The 10,967-nt window shown below is 35.3% G+C and overlaps 2 protein-coding genes across 3 annotated transcripts; one reads left to right on the forward strand and one right to left on the reverse strand.

The window, feature by feature from the left end:
* The first annotated feature begins 818 nt into the window (after positions 1 to 818).
* On the forward strand, positions 819 to 4,264 carry LOC125188399 (glyoxylate/succinic semialdehyde reductase 1). Its single transcript, XM_048085216.1, has 8 exons — positions 819 to 1,067; positions 1,895 to 2,005; positions 2,086 to 2,187; positions 2,693 to 2,794; positions 2,925 to 3,040; positions 3,418 to 3,496; positions 3,610 to 3,780; positions 3,930 to 4,264. Exons 1-8 carry the CDS (start codon positions 960 to 962, stop codon positions 4,017 to 4,019), a joined length of 879 nt encoding a protein of 292 aa, XP_047941173.1. The 5' UTR covers positions 819 to 959; the 3' UTR covers positions 4,020 to 4,264.
* Positions 4,265 to 4,316: 52 nt separating this feature from the next.
* LOC125188400 (oligoribonuclease) lies at positions 4,317 to 8,790 on the reverse strand. 2 transcript variants are annotated; one of them, XM_048085217.1, is made up of 9 exons: positions 8,646 to 8,790; positions 8,283 to 8,405; positions 7,945 to 8,079; positions 6,804 to 6,880; positions 6,548 to 6,629; positions 6,122 to 6,177; positions 5,157 to 5,246; positions 4,907 to 4,997; positions 4,317 to 4,665 (listed from the first exon to the last, which is right to left on the reverse strand). In XM_048085217.1, the coding sequence occupies exons 2-9, from the start codon at positions 8,386 to 8,388 to the stop codon at positions 4,544 to 4,546; spliced, it is 759 nt and encodes a 252-aa protein (XP_047941174.1). In that variant the 5' UTR covers positions 8,389 to 8,405; positions 8,646 to 8,790; the 3' UTR covers positions 4,317 to 4,543. The 2 variants fall into 2 exon arrangements, with proteins under 2 accessions (XP_047941174.1, XP_047941175.1); XM_048085218.1 differs by having other exon boundaries at positions 8,283 to 8,424; positions 8,646 to 8,706.
* Positions 8,791 to 10,967: the final 2,177 nt, after the last annotated feature.

Below are 10,967 nucleotides of genomic sequence, written 5' to 3' on the forward strand. Positions count from 1 at the left end.
AAAGCAACGCAAAATCATTAATCAACAATTATCAGGAAAGAACACACAGAGACGAACATAATATCAAGAAAAGATAACGCAGAAACTAGTTCATGAAGATATTATCATGCAACAGCGAGCTAATACCGATGATGATGATGATGTAGCTCTGCTTTTCTGGCACAAATAAAAAGATGTGCATCTAAAAGCAGCAACGGATCAAATGTTGCTATATGGTTACATTTGATAACGGACCGGTTATCGGAATCAAGAAAATAATAGCGAGGAGCCCATTGCTTCTATTCTTCAAATAATAGTTGAATTAACAAAACCACCTTCACACTGGCTAAATAAATAATACTTTCGATAACATTGAAGTAATTCGAAAAATTTCAAACTGTTTGCACTCTAGAACCAAAACTGGAAGCAAAAACAACCAAGAATATCATAGTATCAGAACCAAGTAAACTAAATTTTAACATTAAGCTACAATTAATTCGATTCAACATGTATTAAGAGGGAATACTCCAATATTTATATGACCGAATAATGTCAGTCATTTGGGTGGTAATATGAAAATTACTACATTTTTATTGCATAATTTAAGAGATTTCCCATTTTAGTTTTGGATTCGTCCCCTACAAGAGCGGAAAAGGGCCCACCGATGAACACACCAGTCAGAGAACAGGAACACAACCAAACGAGTGGAAGACACAAGAGATGACGTGTCGAGAGTCTGTGGGTCCCCTCATCAACTCTGCAACAAATCAGCTCAGCACAACTCAACACCCACACAACTAGATAAAAAAAGACTTGGGAAATTGAAGTTACCACTAATATAAACCGATTTCTGTAGAAAATTAATTAATTTCACGAATTTGTGCAGGCTGCTGAACGACAATATATATATGTATTTGATTCTTCTGAGCCTTCCACTCATTTGATTCTGGTGAGAAGCGACGAGTGTGGAAGTGAGAGAGATGGAAGAGATTGGTTTTTTGGGGTTGGGTATAATGGGCAAAGCCATGTCTATGAATTTGTTGAGCCACGGCTTTAAGGTTACTGTATGGAACCGCACTCTCTCGCGGGTAAAACCACTTCCTCTTGTTTAGATTTTAATGTGGAGTGACATCGTTCGCTACTTTGTTCTATTTTTACTTTTTGATGCAATGGTTATGTGCTATTGCTGTCACCAGTGATGTGATTTGATAGCATTTCGGTGTTTGTTTAGTTTGATGGAGTATTTAGCTATGATTAATTGCAATTGAATACTGTATATTGGATTTTGTGTATTTATTCTGTATAATGACTTTGTGTAATTAATCTGTGGCTTTGATGGAATTCTATTTGTTTATATCTGTGTTAAGTGAAAAGGATAGGTGTTAAAGGTTTCTGGAGTCTGATAAGTATTTCTTTTTGTTGATTCCAATGGTTTGCTCATTGCAGAGTATCCCCTATGAGCTCTGTTATTTGTGTATTTCTGTATCAATTAGTTTCACTTTTGGAAAAATTCAGTAACATACAGGCGATTCCTCGTTTTTGGGATCCCTTTTGCCATTGATGGAGAGGGAACATGAATCGAGTAAGTGATTATAGCTTCACGAAGAGTTGGCTTAATCTGATCACCGCAGTTTAGTACTTGTCCCATGTAGATTGAAATTTCCTGTAGGAAGTAAAAAGGGGACTAGTTTTTCACCTTCCGATCTCCAGATGACTGATGAATCTAATTTTATATGCTGTTCTAGAAAAATTATGTTGTTTCCCAATGTTGTTTTTGTTGTATGCATTATGTTGTGTGCAGGTTCTTGTTCATTAAGCTTATATGCCACTTGTAAAGAACGCAATAATCAGTTGGTTTACTTTCTATATTGAGCAAGGCAGTTTAAGCACTAAAACATAGTAACTTGCGTTACAGTGTGACGAGTTGGTAAAGCATGGAGCAACTATAGGAGAAACTCCTGCTGCTGTAATAAAGAAATGCAAGTACACCATAGCAATGCTGTCTGATCCTGCTGCAGCTCTATCGGTTAGTCAAATATGTTCTTTCATTCTTGGGTTATTGCTATTTCATGCCGACTCTCTTAGTTGATAATCCTTGTCAAATAGGTGGTTTTTGATAAAGATGGTGTGCTAGAGCAAATTGGTTCCGGGAAAAACTACATTGACATGTCAACTGTTGATGCTGAGACTTCGTCAAAAATTAGTGAGGTTTGAATTGCCAGCCTTTCATAATTTTTCTCTTTGTGTAATTAAATATGCAATTTTCATTTACTCTTACTTCCATAATCAATTCATTTAATTTTAGAAACTTTCCTTTACAATATGAAGCATATGACCTACATTTCTTGAAATGAAGCACAAACTAGCTTCATGCAAGACATTGTGTGAAACCTGAATCACTCCCTTTATTTGTATATCAAACTTTCAGCATTTTTAAAGCATCAAGTTTGGGGTTATGAATCATACGACTTATTAATTTTAGTCACTTAGAATGACAATTACCATCTTTTGAGCCAGCAAAATTAAATTCCTAGGTATGTTAGAAAAATACCATTAAAGTACACTGTACATCTTATGAATTGTTCAAATGTGAAACATAAGCCTTCTATGTATCTCCATAACTTTTGGAATGCACTCTATGCAATGTACAAAAGTGGAAATAGGAAAAAAATGTTCATCCTCTCATCTCTCATTGTTCGGTGGTACTTTTCAGGCAATTACATCAAAGGGCGGTTGCTTCCTGGAAGCTCCAGTATCAGGTAGCAAAAAGCCTGCTGAGGATGGTCAACTGGTAATCCTTGCTGCTGGAGAAAAGGTGAGAAATATTTTCTTGTGTGCGTCGGCTAGAACTATATGTGCCCTCTGCTACTTTATGTTCTCTGATACCACAGGGCAGTACGACTCTGGTGAACATTACATTTCATATTATTTGTTCAAAATTGTAGGCGTTATATGATGCAGCCCTGCCTGTATTCGATGTATTGGGGAAAAAATCTTTTTTCCTAGGGAAAGTCGGCAATGGAGCTAAAATGAAGCTTGTTGTCAACATGACGATGGGCAGGTACAATGGTTCTTTCACTTCCTGATAACATTACTAGCATTTTTCCATTATTTTTATTGTTCCATTAATACCGCAGATAATATCCTGAAATAACTCCATTGCAGATAATATATGTTAAGCCTGATTTCATGTCTAATTTTGTATATTCTGTGTATGGCTTTATATTGTTATTGAAAACTATGGACTGAAAGAAAGAGATTATTGGATAACTAAAACCGTAGTACATATTCTTTAACATCAAATAAGGTAAGGTCAAAATTGCAAGATATATATTTCAAGAAACTGAAAAAATGTATTCCAAGTAGTACATCTTGCCTACTTATACGCTGCGTATAGATGATTAGCTGGATGAATCACACTCTGTTTCTTCAATGCAGCATGATGAATGCATTTTCTGAAGGAATTGTCTTGGCCGACAAAAGTGGACTGAACCCTCAAACTCTTCTTGACGTATTGGTGAGGCAAAGAAAGATATAAATCTCGGAACATCTTTCTCATATTCTACTGGAGCACCGTCTTTAAGGAGACTTCTTTAGCTTCACTCACTTTTTCGTGGCATTCTCTGGCAGGATCTCGGTGCTATTGCGAACCCCATGTTCAAAATGAAGGGACCATCTATGATTCAGGGCAGTTACCCCCCTGCATTCCCTTTGAAACATCAGCAGAAAGATATGAGGTTAGCTCTCGCCCTTGGGGATGAAAACTCAGTTGCGATGCCGGTGGCGGCTGCTTCTAATGAGGTATGAAACTAGTCAACCTGCATTCTTGTGAGTGTTTAACTGTTCATTGCCACAGTATTAACTAACACAAACAGTTTTGTTATATAACAGCAGTATGCATTCTTATATACGTGTATTCTGTCTTTCTAAATGTTTTTCTGGGTGATCAGGCATTCAAGAAGGCTAGAAGCATGGGACTAGGCGACCTTGACTTCTCCGCTGTGCATGAGACTGTTGCTTCTAGCAAAGGCTCATCATAATTCTATCATATAATCTGCATCCGCCTCAAACGTCACTGCTGCTGGTTTTGTCAATTGGTCGTGGAATAATTTGCAGAATGTCAGACGATGCTTTGAAGCAGTGACCATGTTAGTACTGATGTTTGCAGTTTATCAATTTAAGATTAAGATGATGGAAACATTTAAAATTGCTTTGATACATCGAAAAGACTTTGAGAAATTGGTGCAATTGTTCAGGTCTTGTGCGAGTGATTCATGCTTTTTCCTTTCGTTTTTTTCAGGCAGGGGAGTTTTTATTATTAAAGTAGGCGTTTTGAGTAAAATAACACTGATCTATCATCCAAAATAACACCACAAGAGGTCTCAAACTGATATTACAGTTGTAGAATACAAGATAAAGCAGAAAAGTTACGAGTCTGGATTTCCTATGTCGAGCCAAACCACTTTTGTACATAACAATGCAATACCCGGTCCCATAAAGAGTGCGGATTTTCTCTTGTATAATCATTGAGCTTTAGTAGCTAATCCTTATCTAGTAGTCTCCCTCATTTCCTCGACTTCTTCGGTTTGAATATATTCTCCTTGTAGAATTTAAGTTCTGCTATGCTTTCCTTGATGTCATCCATTGCTCTGTGTTTATTTTCCTTTTGAGGAGCCTTTCTACGGTCTAGCAAAACATATAAGGTATTGCGCATTGAGTTGAGGGAATCAAGTCGTCTCTTAAGTAAAAGCAAAAATGCAACTAAAAAAAGTAGAAGTTTGCATCTCCTGTCCTCAAAGGATTGGAGGGTAATTTGAAGGAGTCATTATACAAACACCAGAGTGGAATGATAGTGGGTGCGGGTGCGAAAATAAAAAAGAAATTCATGCTGTTATTTGGTAGAATTTGAGATAATTGAGATTGTCACCTCTTGGGTACCATCGAAGACATAATGCCTTGATACTGCTGACATCAACAAGATTGTGAGAGAAAAGGGCAGCCAAATCTGGCATGTATTTCTACAACAGCAAAATATGATAATGAGAATTGTAACAAAAAATAATTCGAAAGGTCAAATAAGCGAGAAAAGCATTACATTAGCAAGTTAACATGTACAATCCAACTATAGTACTTTAGAATACTATCAAATAATATGACGCTAATTTAATTTTCCTTACCCTTAAGAATATAAGATCCATGTAGACAGAATTTCCAGCAAGCAGAGGTGTATATGCTGTGCCGGTGTGTCTCTTCACAAATTCAATAACCTATATAGAGGGGGGTGGGGGAATGAAAAGAGAGAACAAAACAAAAGACACATAGAGACAATTAGTTTCATAAGAAAAATGAAACATAATTATACTATCCAGATTCCATGACAAATGTTAAAAAAAAGACACGGTAGTATTAACTCCCTCCATCCCATTTTAAATGTCTCACTTCTGATATGGATCGTCGCATTTTGTTTTTTAAGTAAGAATTTTGTGGGCCATATCCACTTTTTAACACTACACCATATCCACTTTTTAACACTACACATGGGTGGGTGGAGCAGTATCACTTAAAATTTAATAAACGTTATCTCCTAAATCGTCTCCAAAATAATTAGATGTAAAAATGGGACAAATGGAATGTTTGAGATGTGAAGAATGCACTTAAAGCACAAACACTTGCTGATTGTAATGCTGGTATAAGTGTTTTGGGATCAGATACTGATGCTGCTAGCTAGCTAGCAACAGTTTATATCAGAAGCAGAGAACAATAATGTGCTGCGTAGAACATTAAAATAGTCATATGTGGAAAAGTACACATATATATTGGAGAAAAATAGTGGTATATTTCATTACTTAACAAAGCACATATATATAGTGCAAGAGACTAAGCATGACTAGGACACATAACCAACGTGGGATAGTTATTCTATAACAAGCTGCATAAAAGACGATGTCTAGTTCATTTCTCCTACATACTTGGGTGGGGTCAGACACCCACATAAACTTTTTGGGTGGATATAATCGTAGAGTAAGCAAACCCCTATGAGAGTGCAACTTGGAATCTTGCATACTTCTTGCATAATATGTCAATGTCAAGTATGGCAATGATATAAGATCTGTTTATCGAATAAGAGTTAACAAAGTGATACCTGATTTTCAGCTTCATGTTCGCTTATTGTACTTTGAAGGACCCTCTCGGTCAAACCTAAGCAACAAGAGAGATTGTGTAACTAGCAATGGAGCTTCAGATCAATCATACATGCAACTTCCGAAATCAGACAACAGAGAACATTTTGGTCTAAGAGCCCACTTTCAGAATAGAGTACAAATTAATGCTAATCTTTGTGTAGTTCAAATTCAAAAATGACACCAAAAACCAGCAAATGAATGTCATATCTGAACACATCTATTAGCTTAAACTATTACTATGCCTACAGCCTATTTTCACAACAAAAAATGGTCACAGTAAGCAGAAAAGATAACCCAGATAAATGGAGCAGTGTTTAAGAAGAATATAAGTTGTTGAAGTTTTAGTCAGGAATGTTTCAGTTTCAAGGTTAAAACAAGTTACATACCACTCTCTCCATGGTGCTCTTGGCACCATTCTCCCATTTTATCAAGACACTCCTTTGATTGATGAATAACCAAATCTGGACCCTTTTGAAAGAAAAATAGAAACAATTAGTAATGCAATGCAAGTGTGAACAATTGGCTATATCACAAAGATAAGATATCAGCTTTAAGGAAAACAAGCAATAAAAGACATAAAGTCATCTATGAAAAGAATATCACTAGTAAGTACTAGTATCCTTCACCTCTTGGGAGCCTTACCTCAACGGACTTGGTCAAGTTTCCATTTGTAATAATGCAAGCAATCTCCAGGATCCTATCAACTTCAATGTTTAAACCTACATATCACCAAAAAGAGAGAAGTTCTCAGTCAATATCTATAAGCATCTTCCTGTTTTATTATGGCACACCTTTATGCCTATTCAAAAAATAATAGCATGACAATCAGGCAAATACACAAAGTAAACCAGAAAGTTTTTTCAACAGTTGCTGAAAACATTACCAGCATAACTCAGGGTTAGATTACTATAAAATGATGATTTAGAGATGTATATGAGATGCCAAACCAGTGCAATAAAGTATAAACAATTATAAACACAGTACGTTCTCTATAGTGTCTATGTAAAATTTGATACCACTTGTTGGCATGACGAAAGATCCAGGGGCAGAATTGACAACACTGAACATGAAAAAATGGCGATGGGAAAGAGATGTGTACTCTACTGAGATGGAAGCTACAGACTAAATGAAGGAATAAGGTAAAAAAAAGGGAACATCAGGAGGAGGTAGGTTAAAGAAAAACTAACCTGGGGGATTGAGAGACGAACATCTAACTGAGGTAATTTTTTCTTATACACTCGGGAGTCATCACTCAAGCATCTTCACTGAAACCTAGGTCAAATATGAACTCTAAGTTGCCATTTCAAAAAGAAGTTAATACCAAATCTATTAATCCAAAAGACTAACTTTAGTTGTAGAATCAAGTTTTCATTCAAGAGTTGTGACAATGACCAGAGTGCTTTTAGACCACATAAGATAGATCTTAACCAAAATGTAAATCAATATGGTAGCCATCCCAATTAATAAGAAAGGAGGACACAAAACCAAAGTATGATACTGAATTTCTAAGTCCCTTCTTGGTATGATCATATGATGGAAATGAAAAGTAATTCCTACTTCCATTCTATTCATTTGCTTGGTATGATGGAATGAGAATGCAAAGGAAATGGAAAAAAATTGTCATTTCATTCCACCCTCATTTCTAACCATCAAGAAGGGCTTAAGACTTTCACTAAAAGAGCAGCGCCCTGGATCAGTTCGATTTAATCAAATCGTACTCATGCAAAATCTGTAAATAAATACAAGTCCAAAAAACACGAACAATTATTCGTTTGAATCTCACCAGTCATTTCCAGGTCAATCCACACGAGTGGCATCTTGTAATCTCCCACAATACTTTCTGAGCTTTGTTGATCCACACTCTCTTTTTCCAACAGTGTTCCATCTTCCAAGCCATTGTCTACTCCCTTCCCACTATCTGCATCACAAAGTAGCTCTAATCGACAATTTATACGACAAACGCAATGTGTTTACAGCAGCATCTTGTTGTCTTTAAAGTAATTTTACACAATTGAAAACTATGCACTTATTTCAATCAGCTTAAAGGAAAAACTTTGTGTAGCTTCGGTTACTAAAACCTTCCCAGATGAAACGACAAAACAACTACGGGGAAAATCAAACCTCTCGTTTCACAACCATCAGCGGCGATGGTGGCAGTTAGATTGTGTTCCTTAGCATCTTCGGCGTCCAGCTCAAGCAATGAAAAGGAATTCGAGAGCTTATCCATCTTACTTTTGATGATAACTGGTTGTTAATCGAGCCACCGCGGAAACAAATAATGAAAATAATTAAATAATTAGTGAGTAAACCTAATGCAGACGCTGTAGAGCACTTCGTGTTAAGAGATCACGAAGAAGATAGAAACTGTAAATCCAGCCCTAAATTAGATATTTTCATCAAGTTAGAGTGAGTGATAATTTCAAAATATTATGATATTTCAGCGGTGATAGGTCTTATACCAAGAAGAAAGATGGTGAAGAAAACCTGATTGGATTTGGCTTGTTACGGCGGCGGTGGCCAAGTGATGAACAATCGATAGTCGACTGGTTGCAGAGCAAGGTGCCACTGAAACGTACGAATTAAAATGCTACTTATAATAAACAGTGGTATACTGTATGTTTTTAATGTCAAAATTTAAAATACTAGTAATAACTTTTCTTTATAATTTGTATATTCAGCGTTAGTATTATATAAAACTATTATCACCCCGTGCGTTGCACGACTCATTGAAATTTCTTCACACAAAATTGAAAATGTCAATTTACTTAAACAAATGAAATGATAAAAGATAAAATTATAGAGAATTTATAAATCACATCTAAAATTTTATAGAGTTTATAGATCACATTAATTAAAAACAAAAAAAACAAAATAGCTTCCCGTATTGTCTTGTTGATTATTTTAAATAATATTGAAAATAAAATATTATATTTATATTTTTTATATTTGAATTGGTCATCAATCTCATTAATTACTGATCAATAAACATTCAATAATTCTATTAATTGAGAATCGATTAACAATAGATAGTTAATAATCTATTACTGAAAAATAATGGATTAGGATGCAACCAAGAAATGAAAATTTCAATAAAAAATATGAATTCCCAAAATCGCCTATGCTCATGCAACTCTACCCACCCGCTCTTCTCCGTTCATCATCTCCAACACTTTCATTGTCATGCGTCGACCCCATCTTTTCAATTAATAAAAACACAAACAACAAATATTAGTAACAAAATATAGTCACACAAAAAGAGTGTGCAAAGTAAACAAATTGTTTTTTTTCCAAAAAATTCAGTGAAGCAATAGAAGGTAGTAAGTGACGTACAAGCAAACAAAGATAGGAGTATATTTATAGCCATGGATTTAAATTGTATCCATATATTCTTTATTTGTAACGGCTTTAATGTTAAATAGTGCAACAAATAATAATTGTTAAGGAAAATAAAAATAATTAGTAATTAAATAAAATTAATATCATTAAATCTTAAAAGTTTTATAACATTGATTCATGATTCACGATTTAAGCATGAACGATGATCTATATCAAAATTTATTACTACGTGTTTATTAACCGTGGTAATTTGATTGGTCCAAAATGGAAGATAATCTAATTATTTTGCTACACTAATATGCGGTTACTATATTTTGTGGCCATCAAATCTATTCATACAATAAAAGAATTAGATGCAAAACTAAGATGATTTAATAATTTCTTTACATAAAAAAATTATAGGAGAACCATTTCTCCACATAATTTTTTGGCAACAAAATCGATTGATAATAATAATAATATGTAAAAAAAAGAATTGTTATAGCTAAGACATAAGAGCACTCCCAATGGCGTCGGCGAAAACTCGGCGATTTTTCGCCGAAAATCGCCGAGTTTTCGCCGACCAATGAAAGGAATTCGGCGAAAAATCGGCGATTTTTCTCCCGATTTAACGCCATCCGGCGATTCATCGCCGAAAAATCGCCGAATCATCGCCGCCCACTGTGGGCGCGATTCGGCGATAATTCGGCGTTTTTTTTTTTTTTTTTTTTTTTTTTTTTTTTTTTTTAAACGGCTAAATTTGTTAAATCCACCACTATAAATACTTCCTCTTCCTCCTCCATTCATCACACACAATTCTCTCAATTTTTCAATCTCTTTCTCAATCTTCAATCTTCAAAATTATGAGCTCTAGTAGGAAAAATTCTCGAAAAAGTAAGGGTAAGGGCAAAGAGTCGAGTTCGCAACTTCCCAACACTGATGAAGCAAATGAGCAGTGGATGAGCTCGTTGTTGTCGTTGGGTTCATTATAAATCTATTTATTAAACACATTTGTAGGGAAAATTAAATAATATTAAAAATGATGATGTAAAAATGAAATGTTGAGTTAGGGAGAAATAAGGGAGAAACCATTGGAGCAGTTGGCTAAAAGTTGGCTAAAAACTGGGGATAAATTATGGTACTGATGTGGCGCGGATGTGGCAGAAATAAGGGAGAAATAAGGGAGTTTTAAGGGAACCCATTGGGAGTGCTCTAAGATATTAAAACAAAACTAACAAAAAATAAAATTTAAATATGAACTAACATAACGTAAAACACAGACCAATCCTCAAATAGGATTTCAAAGTGCAATGTTCATTTCACCTTCTCTCACACGACTTTCATTCCACAGCCTCCGATTCGCTTCTTTCATGTCGTCGCCTTTCACTCTCTCTCACATAAGTAATCTCCACCGCCTCCTTGACTCTGTCTTCATTGACTGAGTTATGCTAGATTGTAGGTCTTCGAAGAAGGTGAATTCCTTGGTTTCAA

The sequence above is a fragment of the Salvia hispanica genome, chromosome 5 (genome assembly GCF_023119035.1).
Source record: "Salvia hispanica cultivar TCC Black 2014 chromosome 5, UniMelb_Shisp_WGS_1.0, whole genome shotgun sequence".
Taxonomy (NCBI): Eukaryota; Viridiplantae; Streptophyta; class Magnoliopsida; order Lamiales; family Lamiaceae; genus Salvia; species Salvia hispanica.

Excerpts from the sequence above, each read along its gene's own strand:
- LOC125188399 (XM_048085216.1), top strand. The coding sequence starts at position 960 with ATGGAAGAGATTGGTTTTTTGGGGTTGGGTATAATGGGCAAAGCCATG. Across the intron at positions 1,068-1,894 it reads GGAACCGCACTCTCTCGCGG|TGTGACGAGTTGGTAAAGCA; the intron begins GTAAAACCACTT and ends CTTGCGTTACAG. Across the intron at positions 3,781-3,929 it reads TGGCGGCTGCTTCTAATGAG|GCATTCAAGAAGGCTAGAAG; the intron begins GTATGAAACTAG and ends CTGGGTGATCAG.
- LOC125188400 (XM_048085217.1), bottom strand. The coding sequence starts at position 8,388 with ATGGATAAGCTCTCGAATTCCTTTTCATTGCTTGAGCTGGACGCCGAA. Across the intron at positions 8,080-8,282 it reads TGATGGTTGTGAAACGAGAG|ATAGTGGGAAGGGAGTAGAC; the intron begins GTTTGATTTTCC and ends TTTGTGATGCAG. Across the intron at positions 6,630-6,803 it reads ACTTGACCAAGTCCGTTGAG|GGTCCAGATTTGGTTATTCA; the intron begins GTAAGGCTCCCA and ends TTCTTTCAAAAG.